The sequence below is a fragment of the Miniopterus natalensis genome, chromosome 11 (assembly GCF_054644295.1).
Source record: "Miniopterus natalensis isolate mMinNat1 chromosome 11, mMinNat1.hap1, whole genome shotgun sequence".
NCBI classification, from domain to species: domain Eukaryota; kingdom Metazoa; phylum Chordata; class Mammalia; order Chiroptera; family Miniopteridae; genus Miniopterus; species Miniopterus natalensis.
In genome coordinates this window covers 69,131,859-69,152,221 of record NC_142091.1, presented here as the reverse complement: position 1 = coordinate 69,152,221, position 20,363 = coordinate 69,131,859, and the positions used below count along the sequence as shown (strand labels likewise).

General features: G+C 55.4%; 2 protein-coding genes across 9 annotated transcripts in view; both read left to right on the top strand.

Annotated features, from left to right (window-relative positions):
• The first annotated feature begins 1,583 nt into the window (after positions 1-1,583).
• SSRP1 (structure specific recognition protein 1) lies at positions 1,584-10,746 on the top strand. The gene is made up of 17 exons (XM_087821884.1): positions 1,584-1,648; positions 2,133-2,268; positions 2,693-2,878; positions 3,530-3,635; positions 3,897-4,087; positions 4,190-4,420; positions 4,561-4,664; positions 4,745-4,873; positions 5,141-5,362; positions 6,083-6,155; positions 6,579-6,717; positions 6,842-6,887; positions 8,271-8,400; positions 8,823-8,993; positions 9,171-9,259; positions 9,794-9,980; positions 10,243-10,746. Exons 2-17 carry the CDS (start codon positions 2,215-2,217, stop codon positions 10,312-10,314), a joined length of 2,130 nt encoding a protein of 709 aa, XP_087678010.1. The 5' UTR covers positions 1,584-1,648; positions 2,133-2,214; the 3' UTR covers positions 10,315-10,746.
• A 1,043-nt stretch (positions 10,747-11,789) lies between these two features.
• The window catches only part of CNOT12 (CCR4-NOT transcription complex subunit 12), a 28,030-nt gene continuing 19,456 nt past the window's right edge, over positions 11,790-20,363 (top strand). For 4 of the 8 annotated variants that reach the window (XR_015715294.1, XM_016200544.2, XM_016200545.2 and 1 more), the window contains exons 1-3: positions 14,833-14,947; positions 15,982-16,600; positions 18,012-18,081. Coding sequence is in view for 7 of the 8 variants with exons in the window: in XM_016200544.2 (XP_016056030.2) it covers positions 14,833-14,947; positions 15,982-16,600; positions 18,012-18,081 (804 nt within the window). In the remaining variant the exon portion in view is untranslated. Of the gene's footprint in view, positions 11,871-12,419; positions 13,163-13,186; positions 13,479-14,395; positions 14,517-14,832; positions 14,948-15,981; positions 16,601-18,011; positions 18,082-20,363 lie in introns of those variants that run through there. The other 4 variants (XM_087821883.1, XM_016200540.2, XM_016200541.2 and 1 more) reach the window with 4 other exon arrangements.

Here is a 20,363-nt window from a genome sequence, read left to right as displayed (position 1 = left end):
ATGCCCCACCCCCAGCCACCTAATAGCCTGCCTGGTCTGATTACCCCCTTCACTCCCGTCTTCCTCAAGCCACTCAGTTCTGCAGCCACCCTCTCCCTTCCCAAGTTGCCTCCAATAGGATGGGTCAGGGGAGGGGTCTCAGTGCTCTTGGTCTCCTGGGAGGGGGTGAGTAAGGAATCCCAGTTCATATGTCTTACTCGAGTTGGTAGTGTCTGAAGCTCTACCTGTGGCATAGCACCATCACATTGCGGGGGGGGGGGGGGGGGGAGAGGGTGTGTATGGTCTTTTTTTGGTTGTGTGTGTGTTTTTTTGTTTTTACTGTCAGCTTACTTATCTGAATCATTTGTTAAGAGTGTACGCTCCTGGAAGGCTGGGGCTGCTTCCATCTTACTCACTAGTTTCCTTAAATCCTAGAACTCTGTTGTTGCTCAATGTGTATTTATTGAATCCCGTTGAACAGGTGTAGCTAGTGCTGCAGAGGCCATTACCCAGAGGGGAAAGCCAGGCCAGTCCCGGGAGCAGCCGTGCGTGCTGGCCGCCTCTCCCCCCGGTTCAGTCGACAAGCTGGCCTGGCTGCTTTAAGTCGGATTGTCAGAGAAATCTTGAGTTTGAATATTCTGTCCCTACGTCTTCAAACGGACACATTATCAATCACCCTGGACGGACAGTCACTGTGCTTACGACAGAAGAGAACTGGACTGGGGTTTGGGTTCTAGGCTCTGGCTTTACGGCCAATTCACTGAGACCCCGGGCAATGCCTCTTTGGGCCTCAGTTTCCCCACCTGCACGAGGAGGTTGGAGTCGACAAAAGGAAATGTGTCTTCCAGGTCTGGCCTCCTTTAATGTTCAAGGCGCACCCCAGGACTATCTGGGGGGGGGGCATGGCTTCGGCGGTGCCAGGCTGATGCGGTTTCAAATCAGTGTTGGCTCCAAGGTGCGTCTGGTGCCTCAGACGCCAGCACTTGAACTTGACACCGGCTCCTCCAGGGGCCCCCACGTTGCGGTTGGAGAAGGAGGCGCTGGGTGCAGACGGTGGACTCATTTCCAAAAGGGCCAGGCCCACGTGACCAGGGGGCGGGGCGGGCAGAGACTCCAGCACCTGCGTGCACCTCGCAGCCGGTGGGTGGCAGGGGCCCTTTCCCGCCGCGATCCTAAGTGTTTCTCCCGGTCCCAGGGACCCCTTCCCACTCCGCAGAAGCCACTACTGTGCAGGAGAGGGGCCCACATCCATCTAACGCACGTACGCGCGCATCTGCGCAAAGTCCGCTAAAAGAAAACCACACGACTTCTCTTTAGACCCTCGTCCTCCAGGGAACAAGTGTGTAATTTTTAAAGAGTCCCACGCGTTCCCATTTCCTTGTCCGATGCCACGCGGGTGGGACGTCCTCGCCGGCCCGCTGCCCTCAGGTCCTCCAGAGCCGCCGACGCTCTACGCGACCGCCTCGCAGCCAGCTCGCGTCTCTCTAGCCAGCTCGTCCTCTCTATGGTTCGAGCACAGCTTCCGGTGGCGGGACCCTGGGCGGCGCACGCGGGAAAAGCTTCCCCAGTGTTCCCCCCTCATCCCCTGTGTCCCCGCCCCCCCTCCCCCGCGTCCCTCTGTGCGCCCACCGCCCGCACCCGGGCCGTCGCGAGGCTGCAGCTTGAGGAGGTGGGTGGTCACCGTCCCCGTGCCCAAGGAGGACCGAGTCCCGCTCCCCCCGCGGGACGCTCCAGATGGGCCGTTCCGCGTTCGAATCCGCGGGCAGCGGGCGAATCCATTTTAGGGGGAGGGGGGAACCCGGGTCTGGGGTCGCGACGCGCGGGGAAGCGCTGGGAGGGGAACCCTGCGCTCTGAGCTGGGCTTGGGCGCGGGCGAAGTGCGGGGTCCGGGCAGGCCCTGGGGTGCCGCTGCTCGTTGCCATGGCGCCCGGCGGAGCGCCCAGGGTCTGCGCTTGGTTGGGGTGTAAGCGCTGCTCCGGGCCCGGCTCTCTCGCAGGGGCTGGGCCCGCCCTCGGGGTCGGCAGCGCCCGCCCGCAGGCGCCCGGGCGGCGGCGATCCCGGCGGCCCGGCGGACCCGGGGCGGCCGCCCGCCCCATCCGCGGGCAGAGCGCGCTGTTGTCTTTCGTGCTCACGTGTCTCCCTCTTGAATTCAGATCCCCAGCCTGCCGAGTATCTGCACACCCATCCAGGAGTTGGGGCCCAGCTCCCAGGTGAGGCCAAAAGGGGCAGGTCAGCATGGCAGAAACGCTGGAGTTCAACGACATCTACCAGGAGGTGAAAGGCTCCATGGTAAGCAGGGCTTGGGCTTTGGACGCGGGTGGAGGGAGGGGAGGGGAGGGGAGAGGAGTAGACTCTCTGAGGGTGTTGCTACTTTGGAAGAGGAGTCAGAGTATCCCATGTATTTGGTGTTTCCCCAACAAAGGCAACAGTGAGAAGAGTACAAGAGTTACAGGCTCTCAGGGTTTGAAGGGACCCTATCTGCTGCTCAGTCCTGAATCGTGAAACTGAGGCCCTGCAAGGGTTCTGGATGCCAGAGGCAGGAGTAGAATCCAGGCTTCCTGGCTACTTGTCCCGTTTCACTGGCCCCCGCCACTTCAGCTGTTGTTTCTGGATTGATATCTGGCCAGCCTAGAATAGGGTGGGTGCTGGGCGGCACCATACCCCATATGGACTGTGTGCCTTCCTTGTGCATTTGGTCCTATTTTTCCAATAGAATGATGGTCGGCTGCGGTTGAGCCGCCAGGGCATCATCTTCAAGAACAGTAAGACGGGCAAAGTGGACAACATCCAGGCTGGGGAGCTGACCGAAGGCATCTGGCGCCGCGTGGCTCTGGGCCATGGACTTAAACTGCTCACAAAGAACGGCCATGTCTACAAGTATGACGGCTTCCGAGAATCGGTGAGGTGTCCTGTTGCCATAAACTCCCTTTTAATGGTGCCATCTTGTTTAATTTTAATCTTCCAGAGAGAGTTGGGCCTCCTTCCTCTGATAACCGTGCGGTTACTTGTTTGGGCTTCGTAGAGCAGAGCCATTGAGGCCATTAAGCAGTTGGCGGTGTTCAGCTTTGGGTGTCAGTCTCGGAGTGTCTTTGTGCCTTGACTTCCAGAAGATTTTCTGCCATTTTGGTTTTTGGGTGGTTTCTGCTTGTTGCCTTTAACCAAGTGCAGTCTTAGCTTGATGCTTTAGTTTGGGTTTTGCTTTTCCATTTTGAACTGCTTGAGTTAAAGACTTTACTTAATTTTAATGTCCACTTCATTTTAATGTTCACTTTCATTAAAGCAATACCTACACAAAGACAGCACTGTGAGGCCCATAACCACAAGCTGTCAGTTCCTCACTCTGCTCTTCCCCTCCCAGAGATCCAGTCCCCAGAAACAACCTCTTTCAACATCCTTTTAAACAGTTTTATAGCTGAGACCCTAAGTCAGCATGGATTTCTGATAAAAGGTATATTGGGGCAATTTCTCAGAAATAGATAATCCCAGAATGTTCAAGTTTGTGTTAAAACCACCAGGGTTACTGGGATTGCTCTCCCCACTCCACCCGCAGGAGTTTGAGAAACTCTCTGATTTCTTCAAAACTCACTATCGCCTTGAGCTAATGGAGAAGGACCTGTGTGTGAAGGGCTGGAACTGGGGAACGGTGAAGTTTGGTGGTGAGTCCTGGGTCAGGTTGAGGTTTGGGGAGAAGGTAGGATAAAGGGTGTCAGCCTTTAACTTCTTTTGTTTTCTGTCACTTGTCTCTAATTTACTCTCTGTTTATAATTCATCATGTATTTATTGAGGACCACTGTGCCTGGTCTTGGGGGTACAGTGTGAACAATGTGCCCCGTCCTCAGGGCACCTACGTCTGGTGGGAATGTGGTTTATGCAGACTCAAGGGGAGGAGCTGTGGCTTGATAGTCCTTTCCCCACAGGGCAGCTGCTTTCCTTTGACATTGGTGACCAGCCGGTCTTCGAGATACCCCTCAGCAATGTGTCCCAGTGCACCACAGGCAAGAACGAGGTGACACTGGAGTTCCACCAGAATGATGACGCAGAGGTATCGCTCATGGAGGTGCGCTTCTATGTGCCTCCCACCCAGGAGGATGGCGTGGACCCTGTTGAGGTGAGGCCTCCCCTGGTCAGTTTGGGGGCAGATGGTGCCGAGCAGGCCTGGCTGGCCCGGGAGTAGGATCTGCCGCTCCATTTCCGGTGTGTGCTTTTGCAGGCCTTTGCCCAGAATGTGCTGTCTAAGGCGGATGTGATCCAGGCCACTGGAGACGCCATCTGTATCTTCCGGGAGCTGCAGTGTCTGACTCCCCGAGGTCGGTACGACATTCGGATCTACCCTACCTTTCTGCACCTGCACGGCAAGACCTTCGACTACAAGATCCCCTACACCACGGTGCTGCGCCTCTTTCTGCTGCCCCACAAGGACCAGCGCCAGATGTTCTTTGTGGTGAGCAGACACCACCGGGGGTGGGTTTACCTGGATTCTGCCTGAGTCATTGGCAGATGGATTTCACTGGAGTTTAGTTAAGCAGCAGGTTCCCGTGGGGCACCCCCCGGTGCTCAGGCTTGTCGGCCCTCCCTTCCCAGATCAGCCTGGATCCCCCCATCAAGCAGGGCCAGACGCGTTACCACTTCCTGATCCTCCTGTTCTCCAAGGACGAGGACATTGCCCTGACCCTCAACATGAACGAGTGAGTGCTCCTTGGACTCGTGCCCCCTCTGTCGCCAGGAGAAGGCGGCTGTGCTTGTTACCGCCTCTTTCTGTTTGTAGGGAAGAGGTGGAGAAGCGCTTCGAAGGGCGCCTCACCAAGAACATGTCGGGGTCCCTCTATGAGATGGTCAGCCGGGTCATGAAGGCACTGGTGAACCGCAAGATCACGGTCCCGGGCAACTTCCAAGGGTGAGCGTGCAGCCCCGGTCCTGGGCTGTGGGGGTGGGGCGTGCCACGTCTCCTTGGCAAATCCCTCTGGGACGGGAGCGCAGCCCCTTACGGGCCTGGTCGAGTTGTATCTTGATGGGGTCAAGTCACCCGCGTCGGAGCAGCATTAGTGAGGTTCACTCGCTTGAGGGCCTGAGCATACGTGTTCCTCCCGAGAGATATACCCTGCGGCTCCGTGACACCTGCTGCTAGGCAGGCACTGACTGGGCTTCCTGCGCCCTCCTCCAGGCACTCCGGGGCCCAGTGCATCACCTGCTCCTACAAGGCAAGCTCTGGATTGTTGTACCCGCTGGAGCGGGGCTTCATCTACGTCCACAAGCCACCCGTGCACATCCGCTTCGATGAGATCTCCTTCGTCAACTTTGCCCGTGGCACCACCACCACGCGTTCCTTTGACTTTGAAATCGAGACCAAGCAGGGCACTCAGTATACCTTCAGTAGCATCGAGAGGTGAGAGCCTCTGCCAGTCACTTCCTGGGCATCCTGGTCTGATCCAGCCGTGACTGGGAGGCCCAGGCCCCCTCCTGGCCTGTGACTTGTCCCTGACTTCAAGCCTTGAGCAGAATTTGTCTCTTGCTTCCCTGGGATTTGGTTCTTCTCCTTGAGCTGCTCAGCCTTTGGAAGCCTCTGTGTTGCTTTCTCTCTGTACTTAAAAAAGAGTTGTTTTCCTTATTACTAAAGTTCTGTGTTCAGTACTAACCCTCTCCACTCCCCCCCATGATGGAAATGCTATCTCTCTCTTTCCTGGAATGAGCTCGGTGCCTGAGAACACAGCAGCTGATGTTTATCGAGTGCTCACTGTGGGCTAAGCATTTCACAAACATCTTCACGCTAAGTCCTCATAACAACTGTGAAATGTGAAATGGACCAGTAAAAAGATGAAAAGTCCCCTTCTCTGCCATCCTCCCCTGCTTGGTGCATGTTTGGTAACTAGGTACACACCCCTCCCCACTTTTTCTTCTCAGACCTCTTGAGAGCTGTACAGGTTCCTCTTTGAAGAGCAGTGTCAGACTCTACCACTGTCTTCCTAGGGTCTCTGAGCTCTTGGGTTGGATAATGTGGTCAAGAGCTTCAAGCCCCACAGTCTATCCCGGCCCATGGTGTCAGAACAGCGTGCAGTCCCCTCTTGTTGGCCCTTTCCGTCTGGTAACTCTGCATCTCCCCTCACAGGGAGGAGTATGGGAAGCTGTTTGATTTTGTCAATGCAAAAAAACTCAACATCAAAAACCGAGGATTGAAAGAGGTACCGCTGTGTGTGGAAAGGAGGAGCCTCTCCTGTTCTTTCTGTGGTGGGGAAAGGGGCAGGGATTCTTCTGGCTTCTTTTTCACTCTCTCTTCTTTTCTTGCCCTTATAGAAGAAAGAGGTGCGTGTGACCCTTCCCCCTCCTGGTGCAGGTTTCCTCAGCATGACCTTAGATCAGTCTCTGCAGCCCCTCAGGAGCCCCCAGTGGGATTGGGAGAGGGAGGGGCTTGGGCTAACCCAGTTGGCAGGAAGTCTTCGGGGCATTGGCCCTGCACGCTGGCTGTGTGTGGACAATTCAGCCCCAGAGTCTTCTGGGAGCTGCTGCTCTGATCTTACTCACAGGCATGGGGGAGCGCTTTTGAGTGTGCAGGGGCTCTCGCACCAGGGTGAGTTGGCCCTTACTCCCATCTCTCCTCTGGGTAGGGCATGAACCCAAGCTATGACGACTATGCCGACTCTGATGAAGATCAGCACGATGCCTACTTGGAGCGGATGAAGGAGGAGGGCAAGATCCGGGAAGAGAATGCCAACGACAGCAGCGATGACTCAGGAGAAGAAACCGGTGGGCTAGCCTGGCAGTGCCGGGGTGTGGGGGTGGTCAGACTTCCCAGTGTCCAGAGCCGGTGTCTGGGTAAGCGGGCGGGATTTCCACGGGTAAAGCTGATGAACCCTGTGTTCTTTTTCAGATGAGTCATTCAACCCAGGTGAAGAGGAGGAAGACGTGGCAGAGGAGTGAGTTTTGGTTCCACCTCATAGGGGTGAGGTGGTGGCATGTGAGCTTAAACGAACCACAGATTTCTGCACATTGCTTGTGTCCCAGCATAAGCTACTGACCTTCAGTGAGGTGATAGGTGGAAATGCTTCAAAAATGGTCAAGGGCTCTGTAAGTGCAAGGCATGTCCTGAAGCCAGAAAGTGTAGTGGGAGAGGCTGGGCTGAGACTTACCAGTGGGAGTTCCTGGGCCATCATTGAATTTTAGCTTTTTCACCTGTGAAACAGCAGTAGTGCCCCTGTATGGATTGAGACTTTTGATTGCCAGTGTCAGAAATATGACTCAAGTTGACTATAGCATAAAAGGGAATTTTGTGAGTTCATGTAATGGCAGTCCAGGGATAAGATTGACTTTAGGCATCTGTATTGAGGTGCTCAGCAGCTGTGGGGAATCTGTTTCTGTTCCTTTGGATTTCCTTATTTTTAGGTAGGTTTACCCCATGCAGTGCCAAGTTACCCTCAGGAGCTCTGGGCAGGCTTAATCCAATTGGTTTGACACCAGGAGTGCCTCTCTTCTCAGGGCAGTAGTAAGCAGCCTGGTTACACAGCCCTTCCGAGTCTGAGTTACGAGCATGTGCTCTCATGGGCCAGATTTAGGCCATGTATCCACCCTTAGTGCCTACGGTTGGGTGAGCCTGTCCTGAATGGTGGCACAGTGGTTTCCAACAGAAAATTGGGACTCTTTTAATCCAGAAGAATCAGAATAAATGTTGGGGAGAAACAGAAAAAATCTAGAGGAGTCCACTATCTCTCCTTGCCACATGCTTGTTCATAGTGAGTCAGTAACGGCTTATGAAAATGCCTTGAAAACTGTTCAGCACCATGCAGGTCTAGGTAGTCCTACTTTCTGCGGAGTTCTGTATGTATCAGATAGGACTGTTAATTACATGGTTATGTACTGGGTTAGGCTGGAGCTCTTTCCCCCTACGTTTTTTTAATAACTATCTTTTTACCAGAAACACTATAGGGTAGACTAAGATGGGTAACTCAAAGGAAGTGGTGAAGTAGACTTGGAGCATGTTGATGAGACAGAATTTCTGTCCCCAGATGCTTGGGGATGGAGTGGGACCTGGGTTAGACTGTGACTAAGGAGAGCAGCTGAAGCCCGTTTGCTTTTCTTTGATGCATCAGAGAGCCCATTGCTGTGGCTGGGTCTGGAGAAGGGATGGTGGAAGCCACCTCCGTGAAGGGGAGGAAGCAGAGTTGGGGATGGTGGTGGAGGCTGTGTGGTCCTCCTCCCACTTCCCTTTCTCAGGAGGTGTCTTTGGACTCATTTTCTACCCGTTCTGGAGCCATGGGGTGCCATCCTCCCTCCCTGAGTCTCAGGCCCACTCCTCTTGGCAGGTTTGACAGCAATGCCTCTGCCAGTTCCTCCAGTAACGAGGGTGACAGTGACCGGGATGAGAAGAAACGGAAACAGCTTAAGAAGGCCAAGATGGCCAAGGATCGCAAGAGCCGGAGGAAGCCTATGGAGGTGCGGCCTCTCTTCTGAATGGGAGGTTGCTGGGTGGCCATTCTCGGCCTTCTGCTTACCACCAGTGGGGCCTGTCGATTGGTCCTCCTGGGGCTGCTTTTTGTAGCCAGTGATTTTGGAGTATCTGCTTGGAATTGCTCCTCTCTGGTGCTTGACATAATTAGCTTCTGGGAGGTCTGAATTAGGGGACAGGCTTCATTTGTTCCAGGAAACCAAAGAAAGGGGCCCCTAATGAGCTGGGCACTGGGGTGCAGAGGAGGGGAAGACATGGGTCCCCGCCCTTAGGGAGCTCTCAGTCCAGCTTGATGCTGTTTAGTCCTTTCTCCATTTCTTCACCAGGTAGGTGATCCAAATAATTCCTTTGGGAGAATGTAGGGGTCTGTGGGATATAGATGGCTGAAAGCATTTGGGTGGTTACGCAGGTGAAGAAAGGCAAAGACCCCAATGCCCCCAAGAGGCCCATGTCTGCTTACATGCTGTGGCTCAATGCTAGCCGAGAGAAGATCAAGTCAGACCATCCCGGCATCAGTATCACAGATCTTTCCAAGAAGGCAGGTGAAATCTGGAAGGGGATGTCTAAGGAGAAGAAAGAGGTGAGTAGCAGCAGAGAGGAGAGGTGGCAAATCTTGTAGCTAATAGAGGGGGTAGGGGGCCATTGGTAGAACTTTTCTGTATAGGTTTTGCCTGCATCAGGGAAGAAATCTCATTCTCTTCTCTTTCTCTCTCTCTCTCTCTTTCTCTCTCTGTGTGTGTGTGTGTGTGAGAGATAGGAGTGGGATCGAAAGGCTGAGGATGCCAGGAGGGAATACGAAAAAGCCATGAAAGAATATGAAGGGGGCAGGGGTGAATCTTCTAAGAGGTGAGTGTTGGGAACAGAATGGCCTAGTAACTGCTTTTTTGGCAGATATTTTTGCAGGTCCAAGTTGAGAATTGAGATGTTAAAGATAATAGAGATGCCTCCTCTGACTGCAGGAGAGCAGTGCTTCCCAAATCTGGCAGGCAGTTGCCTAAGTATGGGTAACATGCTAGGGAATTCCTGGTCACTGGATAAATATGGCCCATTTTCCTAGAGGGTCAATTTTATTTGAAGGTATGGGATAATTAAATATATATATTACTATTGATCATCCTTCATATAAATTTTTAAAGGTAAAGTAAGAGATGTCAAATATAAATGTTTTGCACACGACTAGGACATGACCCGAGTCTTCTGGTGGTTCATTATGATGCTTTTCTTTGGAGCACTTGGGGTTGGCATGACTTGCTGTTGACATTTATAGTGCAGGGGGCAGTGTGCCTGGGACCTAGAGAGGCCCTGTTGAAGCTGGGGGGAGGTTTGGCCTTGATGATGGGAGCCTGAAGGCCCAGCCACTGGGCCCTCTTGCTAATGTAGGGACAAGTCGAAGAAGAAGAAGAAAGGAAAGGTGAAGATGGAAAAGAAGCCCACACCCTCTAGGGGCTCGTCATCCAAGTCATCGTCCAGGCAGCTCAGTGAGAGCTTCAAGAGCAAAGAGTTTGTGTCCAGTGACGAGAGCTCTTCAGGAGAGAACAAGAGCAAAAAGAAGAGAAGGCGGAGCGAGGTACAGCAGGTGTTTGGGGGCTGTGGGCCTGGAAGGGTGAGGGGCATCTGAGTTCAGGGTGGGAGGTGGCAGGTATTTCTGGGTCGAGGTTTGTGGCTGGTCCGTAAGTTATAGGATGGAGCAGATAGGCAGAATTCTGGGTTCTGAAGGCTAGTGTTGGTTTAGGGATGGGGATAGGGAACTGGGGGTCCTTCACCACTGAAAAGCACTGATAGGGCAACCGGGATTATACCTTTCCCCTTAAGAGACACTTGGTTTTCAGGACTCTGAAGAAGAGGAACTAGCCAGCACTCCCCCCAGCTCAGAAGACTCAGCATCGGGATCTGATGAATAGACCGGAGGAAAATGCTCTCTCCTTGGGCTTGTCCTGTCACACCCCCCGTCTCCTCACCCATGTTTTTGTACTAGTTTCTCATACGAAATGTAGCCTTTGGATTCTGTGCCATCTGAACAAGCTCTCCTGGGGGTATGCACTTTGCTGGGACAGTAGGGGAGGTGTCTCACTCCACTACTGCTTCACAAGGATGGCTCTTTATAGTTTGTGGAGAGATGGGGTGGGAATCAGGGCAGTGGGTATTCAAATCCTTGTCCTTTCCCGACCCTTAGGGATATGGCTGCTGCTTGTCCTGTTCAAGTTGCTGCAGCAGGGGTCATGTGAGGTCAGGCCTGTAGCTCCTAACTGGGGCCTATTTCTACTTTTATTTTGTATTTCTGGTCTGTGGAAAAAAAAAAATCAACATTTAATAAAGGGAACTGACTTTGGAAACCATGTCCTTATGCCTTCTCTCTAGCCCTGTTGTATTGCCTTCACTGCTCTTGGTGGTGTTTACCACACCACTCTGGGCGGGGCCCTGCTGGCCAGCCAGGAATCAAGTCTTCAGGTACATCCTGTTCTGTTCCCGGCTGGACAAGCATTGGTTTTCACCCTCTTCTGCCTGGATGGGCCACCTGAGAGTCTAGAAATGGGAGCTGATCTGATTAGGAAGTCTCTCTCACAGTTTCACTCCATTAGCCAAGCTAAGGGGAGGCAGCTGCTGGCTCCATCCTTAATCACCTATGAATCAAGGGTCTTCCAAGGCTTTAGATAATAGAATCAGGATTGACTGGCCTCTGCAACCAGGAGAAGGGAAACCTGAGCCTGGAGAGCGGGGAGGATGAGCGGGGTGGGGGTGGGGGTAGTCTGATGGGGGGCAGGAAAGGTGTGGAGTAGGGGTGAAGCTTGGGAGGAAAAGGGGTGCACCAAATTTTGAGGTCAGGGAGAATTTGTATCTGGGAAGAGGGCATAACGGGAGGTAAGGAGGATTAGTGAGGAAAGCAGAGCTTCCAGTCTTTCTCATGGTGGCTCTAAATCCGAGTTTACACACGTGGGACGGCCACGTTGCATAGGCTCCCAGGTGTCGGCCACAGGAAGTCTCTCCAGTCCGCCGGTGGTTACCTTCTTTCTCGCCTTGACTCTATGGTGCTGCAATCAGTTCGGGCCGCTGCGCCTGAGTGTTGGGCCGTCCGCCTTAAGTTTCCTCTCTAGGCAGTCGTCTCGGTGGCCATTTTGCCCCAACGCTATTAGCGGCTGAATTGCGTCAGTTTCACCGGGTCGGATCCTGGGGCGGGCCCCTCATTTGCGAGGCTCATGAATAATTGAGTACCTGGGCTGAGGCTATTTGCATACGGTCAGGCGAGTTCGGCACGGGCTTCGCACTCCGGGTTTCCATTGGCTCATGGATATTCATGAGGCGCTCCGGGGGCGTGGTCCCGGGCGGGGCCGGGGGCGGGCCCCCCCGCGGCTCGTACTGGCTCGGTCCGCGGTGACGGCGGCTGCAGCGGCGGCCGTGGCGGAGACGAGCGTCGGGGCGCCGAGCCCGAGGGGAGCGGAGCCGGATCCCGGGGGAGCGCGTGAGTGCGCGGGAGCAGGCGGGAGGGCGAAGGAGGGGGCGGGGTCCAGGGTTGGGGGCGGGGGAGAGGCAGGGAGGGAGTGGGCGCTTTCCAGGCGGATCTCGGGTTGAGGTGGGGGGGCGGTGAGCAGGAAAGTTTGCAGGGGCCAGGGGCGCGGAGGAAGCGAAGGGCACGCGGGAGCTGGCGCTGGTGCGCGGGGGCGGAGGGCGCACGGCCCGTGGCTCGTGCTGGCTGAGCCAGAAGAAAGGGGGGAAGGGGCGAGGGCTTGAGGCGGGGCCGGGTGGCGGGCGGAGCTGCCGGGGGGACTCCTGCCTCCCCCTCCTCCTGGGTCCGCGCGAGCCCCCTCCCCCGGATCCCTTGGCACGCCCCCAGCCGCCCCAGCCCGCCCCCGCCGGTCAGCGTCCTCAGTCCCGGGTCTCCTCGCCCGCTGCCTCGCATCCCGCGCCCCGGTCTTCCGCTTCTGCCCCCGCCCCCTCTCCTCCTCCTCCTCCTCCTCCTCCTCCTCCTCCTCCTCCTCCTCCTTCTCCTCCTCCTCCTCCTCGGCTGCCGCCGTCCCTTCTGTGTCCCGAGCTGCCCACTGGGCCCCTCCTGACGGCCCCCAGCCGGGCTGTTCCGCCTTCCCGCTGGCCCGCCCTCCTCCAGCAATGCGGTCCCCGCCGATCTCTCCGGGTCTGGATCCGGCGGGGGATCCTCGGGTCCTCGGAGGCGACCCCGCCCGCGCCGGCGTCTCTTGGGGCCCCTGCCCCGGTTTGCAGCCACCCCACCTCTCCCCAGCCCTTGTGGCAGCCTTTGCTCCCGGGGGTCAGCTAGTCTCCCCCTGATTCCTGGGGTGGGGAGCGCTCAGAGCCGCTGTGATTCTGCAGCTTTTGGCTTCGGCCTCGGGCACCTGGGTTTCCTGGCTGGGGCCCTGGAGCTGCTGGGGCACCTCCTCAGTCGGGGAAGCCAGGACCCCACCTCATTGCTGAGCCCTCTCCCGCTGCAGAGGCGTCCGTCAGGCCCCACGGTGAAAGACTTTCCGGTCCTGGGCCAGCTCGCTTGCATTTCTAACCACACCGTATTCCTTGTAATAATGTTCAAGGACAAGGAAACGGTCGTGTGTTTTAATTTTGTTTTTCCTGTCGCGCCCCTCCCCCACGCACACTTGGACTGGCTCTGCACAGTTATTCACCCACCCACAGAGAGCCGTGCTCCGTGGAAGTGGGCAGACCAGGGGACTGAGGGTCCTGGGTTTCTCTCTACCCTCTTCTCTTGACTGTCTCTCACCTTTGAAACAAGCTGGGGCGGGGTCAAAGGTGAGGAGTGGGTGGGAAGGTTTTGCAAAGGTTGGGCATCCGAGGGCCCTTCTTGGGACTTGGCCCTGCCTTCCCGGGCCAGCTGGAGCGGGTGACTGAGGAAGGCAGTACCCATTGCAGGATGGAGGGGGTTAGATTGTCCTCAGGGGCTCTGCATGCCATGTGATAGGAAACGTCCCCCTTCCTTTGGAACTAGAGGGACCAGCACTCTGTCCCCCAGGCTGGCGGGCCTGGGGGTTCGGGGGTGTTGTGGGTGGGATGGTGCTTCGGGAGCCAGGATGAGAACTGAGGAGGTGGTGGAGTGTCTGAAGAACAGGTGACTTGACTGGGCCCTGTGGGAGTGGAGGAATGGTCTGGGGAGAGGAGGTGGTTACCAAGGAAGGTGGCTCATTGGTGACACTGAGTGGAATTGTATTAATAATGGCCAACATTTTTGGGCACTTGGTATGTGCTAGGCATTATGCTAAATAGTTTGCAGGCATCTTCTCCCGTAAGCCTCCCAACAACCTTGGTAACTCTACTTTTCACATAGGGAAACCGAGGCTTAGAGAAGTAAGCATGGTGCCTAAGGGCACACAGCTAAACAGTGGTAGACCCAGCAGGCATTGAATCAGACCCCGGGCTTGCTCCTGGTACAGGCTTAGAGGAGGGACACCCATTGGCTTCTATTGTAGGGCTGTGTCACTTGGTTTAAAATTTTCTTCTGCCCCTCAAAACCCCTCAGGCCACTCCTAGGCCGGTGCCGGCTGCCCAAGCATCCCCAGTTCATAGGCTGTGGCTGTCTTATCCTGACTGTCTGAGGAGGGGGAACCCCAGGGAGTCCCCCCCCAGGCCACCCCACCCCCTGGATGTTCTGGGGCCCTGTCCCATTCTCCCAGCCCAGGCCTGGGCCCTCCTCCTTTCTCTTGGCGAGGCTCTGGAAATCCAGTGGGAGGCCATTGCTATGGCAACAGGACTAGGCCCTGGCTTTTACCTCATCAAATTCCGAGCTGAAGCCAAAGCAATTGAGAAATTAAAGAAAAAAAATGTATTCCAGATGTTTACTTCTTATTCCTTATTTTTCCGTGTTTGGATGAGACAGCTCTGAGGGAGGCGGGAGCGGAGCGGGGATGTGGAAGGAGGGGGGGAAGGGGGAGACGGAACCACTCCCAGCTGCCAGAGGGAGGGAGGGAAGGAGGGTGCGCGGGAAAGGGAAGGCTGGCAGCGGGGTGGAGCCCCAGGTTGGGGAGGAGCGGGTTTTTCCCGTCTCCCATGAGGTGATTCACGAAGAGGCTTCAGACTTTGGGCCCTCTTGCTTTGCCCTTGAGTAGATACCTCGAGCTGGCTGCTGCACCCAAGGGGTGCCCTGGGAACAGTAAGTGGGGTGTCTGGGAGAGCTCAGCAGGGGAGGGAAGAGTAGGCAGCTCCCTGAAGCTCCAGGACTTTGGAGTTAGGAGACAAGAGTTGGAGAATGATCTGGGAAGAGCTGAGGATAGGCTGCTGGGGACCTCCCTTGACCGCCCCACCCCCTCTGGAGTTACCTCTTCCTGTCCCACACTCTGCCTCTGCTGGAAGTAGCAGATTTCCCTTGGCCAAGCCTCCTGCCAACGCCCAACCCTCTTGCCTTCTCCTCCCTCTCATTTCCTGGGTCTTTGGCTGCCGGGGCTCACACCCCTCTGCTTCCAATTCCCATGCAGGTTCTGCCGCATGTGATGAAAGTGTCTGCTCTCAGGGAAGGCACAGCCATGGCTTCCCCACCACCCCGGGAGATGGAGGACGAGCTGGTATCTGCTGGCTCTGAGCCAGGTAGGTGCCTATGGGTGGAGTGGGGTGGCTGGGAGGACAGTGAGAGGAGCAGAGGCTGAACCCCCATTCTGTCTGGGAAGGAGTGGGCGAGGGATGATTCTGTTGGGGTGGAATGAGGGAGGGAGGAGTACAGGGTGAGTATGAAAGGGTCTCAGTTCCTGGTGAAACTCTTTAGAACTGTTTGAAGTCTTAGATCTACAGCCTAACCTTCGAAATGCTGTGGATAAAGCCGAGTGTTTTAAGAGGAGACTGGGGCCTGGGTGAGACATGACGTGCACCTTGGGGGTTTGAACCCAGGCCTCCTGGCTCCTGCCTACACTCCTTTCTTAGGCTGAGCTGAATGAGTGAGTGATAGAGGTTTCTATTAGAAGGGCCATGGCAATGAGTAATTCCAAGGTCTTTTATTTGGCTTTGGAATGCCTTACATAGAAGGCAGGTTCCTGGTTTGTTTTTTTTTTCCTGTAGCAGATTTACTTCTGTGTGGGTTAGGTCAATAGTAAGTTTGCATTCCTCATCACACACCGGATGACAGTGGGGAGGTGGCCTGGGTGTGTACTGGGGGAGGGGCAGCCAGGAGGCAGAGTGGGGAGGCTCAGCTGGGATAAAAGGTTTACTGTGGGATGGTAGGATGGTAGAGTGTCCTGTCAAAGGACAGGACCAGACTAGGGAAATGGTGGGCTGAGTGCTTGATGTGGGTAGGTAGGCATTCATTTATTGGCTCATTTGCTCATTCATTCATTTATTTGATAAGAACATGTATTAGATGCAAAGTAGGGTACAGGGAGAAATAAGGTGCCAGCTGGGCCCTCAAATAGCTTTAGCTTATAGGAGGGATTGACTAAACATTTTGGGAATTTGGAGACAGAAGGTGCTTCTGGGATATGTATGGAAAATCAAGGAAGGCTTTGTGGAAGAGGTGACATTTGGCTTGTACCTAGAATGTTGTCAACATTTTGAGTTAATAGGGTGGTAGATGAAGTTCTGCTTCCTGGTTCTTCTGACAGCCACCCCAACCAACCCTTTCCTTTTGGTAGGTGACCCTCGGGCCAAACCTCCTGTCAAGCCAAAACCACGGGCCCTGCCCACCAAGCCAGCCCTGCCTGCCAAGCCCAGCCTGCTGGTGTCTGTTGGGCCTCGGCCCCCCCGGGGTCCCCTGGCCGAGCTGCCTTCTGCCCGGAAGATGAACATGCTGGCAGGACCCCAGCCCTATGGTGGCAGCAGGCGTCCCCTTCCCTTTGCACCGAGACCAACAGCTGAGACCGCTGCTGGAGGAGAAGCCACCCAAGAGCCTGGAAAAGAGGAGGCTGGGAAAGAAGAGATGCCTCCCTTGACACCCCCAGCTCGATGTGCTGCCCCAGGAGGTGTGCGGAAGGCCCCTGCCCCCTTCCGTCCAGCCTCCGAGCGCTTTGCGGCCACCACGGTGGAAGAGATCCTGGCCAAGATGGAGCAGCCGCGGAAGGAGGTCCCCGCCAGCTCTGACCGCCTCTGGGGCTCCCGCCTCACCTTTAACCATGATGGCAGTTCGAGATACGGCCCCAGGACCTATGGCGTGGCTGCTGGTCCCATGGATGAGGGTGGTGGGACCCTCTCCAGGGGATGGTCCCAGGAGGGACCTGTGAAGTGTCCCACAGAGCGCCAGTCCCCCGGGGAGAGGTGAGGGCTGGGAGGCGTCTGTTTTGTTGCGTTCTAGAGGACTACGTGGGTGGCCCCATCTGGGACTGTGACCTTCACTCTTAGGTTAGGTGCGTGCTGTGAGTGCAGGCAGACCCGGTCTAAGACAAAGCTTTCCGCCAGCAGACAGCGTTGCGACTGTATTCTCTTCACAATTACAATTTTCTTTACAGAGCTGATGCACGTTTATGATAGAGTACAAATGCACAGTATGGAAGTTTATTATTATTTTTATACCAAGAGCTGAATTTGCCTCATTTAATCCACAGCCATTCTGTTTAGTGAACGGAATATTAGGTCTATTTTAGAAAGGAGGGAACTGAGATTCAGAAGTGACTTACCATGGTTCCTCGGCAACTAAGACAGAGCTGGGGCTTGAATTCAGGTCTGTTTGATTCCAGAGCGTGTGCTCTTAACTTCTGGCTCCTACTGTGTGCGGAGCAGTGTGCCAGGTGCTCGTGAGTGATGGGAAGGGCATAGTCTGCCCGCAGGAGACCGATGAGAGAGATAAGATGTGAACACACCTTGATGCCAGGCCAGCTAGTGTCACCGAGCAGAGATTACGGCGAGGCTGGAGACACTTCTCCAGAGCTGGTGCCAGTGTAAACGAAGGCTGGCTAGGAGGTGCCTCTTGGTGTGGTAGGCACAGGGCCTTGGAGGCAGAGGCTGAGGGATCTCAGGTGCTATCAGCTGCATAGAGGCCATCCCCAGGGCAGGGAGAGCCCTCTTGAGGCGCAGTTGGCCCCCTGGGCCCTTGGGGGCCCTGCTGGGCCCAGAGGCCCCCCTCCACTTCCTGCTGCTGTGGGAGGGCTGGGCTGCTGTGGTCTGGGCTGAGCCCAAAGCTGAAGGCCTCTGCCCTACCTGGCCCTCCAGCCTTGCCCTTTTCTCACCTGAAAGTACCTAGAGGGTAGGCTCCCAATTAACCCTTCTTTGTCCCAGGCCCGGGCTCCCAGGCTGGGTTCAGCCCTCTGTCTTCCCTTCCTGTGGCTGCAAGCAGAGCTTAAGAGGAGGAACAACTTGAGCCTTGGAAATTCACTCTTTCCCCCTTTCCCTCCTCCTGTGAGCCTTCAAGAAGTATTGGCAGAGCAGTCCAGCCAGCTGTACTCCCTGGCTGGAGGAGAACATTAACCCCTTGGGGGCTAGGGGAAGGAGGGATTATCTTTGAGGGAATCATTGAGGGAATGCTTTTTCTAAAGGTGTGGGGGACTTTAACCCTTGGTGTGCAGGTAGGGAATAGGCACTATCTCCTGGGCCATTTTCTCCATGGAAACTACAGCTTCTCTGTCCCCAGTGGCCCCAGGTCGGGCTCAGTCAGAAATGCCTGGGGGTGGTGGTGGTAGTTATTCATCTGTCATAATTCTGTGCCTCCATTTCCTGTCTGTCTCCCTCTCAGGAGCCCCCCTTTGGACCGGGCCTTCAACGGGGACCTGGCTCAGCCGGCCAGCTCTGAGCCACCTACTGACGTGAGTTATCCTCCTGTTATGATTTGGAATCAGAGTGTTGTAGAGCTGGAAGGGTCATCTGAGATCATCTGTTCTATCTCTTTGTAGTTCTGATGGGGACATTGAGGGTCATGGAGGAGGTCACTTGCCCAAGGGCTGGCCCTGGGACTCAGATTTCTCAGACTCCCAGGCCAGTGCTCTTGATCAAGTATGGTTCAGGCCATGAAACTGCTTATTTTAAAGAGTAATTATCCGTGACAACTGCTGTTGTCATGTACCTACTGTGTGCTGGGCATGTTCGAGGAATGCTAACTAGCTCGGTCCTTGGGATCACTCTAGCTAGTAGGCCTGTTGTTCCCACATGAGAGGCTCACCGAGGTTAAGTAACTTACCCAGGGGCTGAGGCGGGATCTGCATTGTCTGACTCTAGTGCTCTCCTGTCTGGGCTGCCTTCTCAGGGTTCCAAGGAAAAGTCCTTCCTTGGGGATTTCTTGTTAATCCCCATCTCTCCCCACAGTGTGCTGGGAGACAGTCAGCCTGCTTTCCTGAGTATATGAGCCCTTCTTGCTCATAGAAGCTGTCCTGTCTGTTCACTGATGGAGACCTGACTCCATTCATCTGTCTAACAAATATTTGTTGAGCACCTACTATGAGCAGGGTGCTGGGGAAATAGCAGGGAGCGGAACAGGCACTGTCCCTGTTCTCTGGGAGCTCATCTTCCAGTGCAAGAGGCCAGCATGAACCCAGACAACCCTGTGAGCTAGCAGCTATGTAGTCAGACAGGCGCTGAGGAGACTGAGAAGGTAGTGAGATCTGGGATGACGGTAGTTGGGAAGGCCTTGCTGTGAAGAAGGTGAGGGAGTGAGCTGTGTGGATGTTTGGAGAACAACATTCTTGGCAGAAGCAGCTACAAGGACAAAGGACTCAGGGCCTTCTTGGCGAGGAAGCCAGGCTGTCCGGATCACTGTGAGAGGGGAGGAGCTGGGTGGTAGTGAGGATGGAGAGGCGATGAGGGATCCTGTGGAGCCTTGTGGGCCACTGGGAGGACCTTGGCTTGAGAGAGGGGCAGAGCCGTTGAGGGGTTTGGAGGAGAGGTGTAAAGAGGCTTCTTGCCCTCTTGGTTTCAGGGAGCTAAGAGCAGCAGCAGGGGCCAGATGAGGGGCTGTTGGAATAATCCAGGGGTGAGGTGGTGGACCCTGGAGGTAGCCTGTGGTGGGATGGTGAGAAGTAGTCCCTCTGGGTGGAATTTGAAGGTGAATTCGGGGACAGGATTTGCAGATAGATTGATGGCAGAGAGAGAGAGAATGCATGCACAGAGTCAAGGATGACACCAGGGCTTTTGGCCTGAGCAACCGGAAGGATGAGGTTACCGTTTAGTGAGATGGGGACTTCTGGGGGTAAAGCAGGATGGGAGGAGATGTGAGGAGCTTGCTTCTGGATTAGTTGAATTTGAGATGCCTTTTAGACATCCATATGGAAATGTCAAGTGGGCAGCTGGCTTTTTGAGTTTGGAGTTCCAGGGACTCATTGGAGTACAGATGTAGTTAAGACCAGTTAAGACCGGCTGAGATCGCTGGAATGGGTGAGGCACTGGAGGGGAGATGACTGGGGCCCAGCCCAGCGTCCAGGTGGGAGGAAGGCTGGCGAGGGTGGAGTCCTAGGCCCGGGAAGTCAACCCCCCTTACCGGGAGGAGGGCCGGTCAGCCAGGGGGCGCGTCCGCTGTCACACGCTGCACAGGTCAGGGAAGGTGAGCCCTCAGAGTGGGACTTAGCTACAGGGGGACATCGTCACCTTTTCAAGAGCAATTAGGTGGTGAGGTGCGGGAAGAAGCTGTTTGGGACAGGTGTGGGAGAGAATGGGACAAAGTATGGGGAGAGATAGTAAATGCAGACATGTTCAAGAAAATGGGTGGTAGAGACATAGGGGAGGGTAAGAGTGCTTTTCTTTTTCTGGGTGGCGGAAGAACTGAGAGCAGTTTGTGTGCTGATGGAAATGATCCAGGAGAGGAGGAAAAGTCAATGACACAGAGGCCAGGGGTGGGGTTGGCCTTAGCTCCGAGCAAGGACAGGTCACTGTCTGGGATCACTTCAGGTAGCAGGGTGTGGGTGGTCTCTGCCTTAGCTTCTGTGTTCTCAGGGAAGCAAAGTCCGCAGCTGAGAAGCCAAGTGACCACCACATGGGAGATCCTGCAGTTTATGAGAGGCAGTGCTGGGTGACTCCATGCCAGGGCCTTTCACGTCCCCCAGTGCCTTTGCCTGAAGCCCGAGGCCTAACCACTTCCTTGGGCAGCACTGGGACCTGT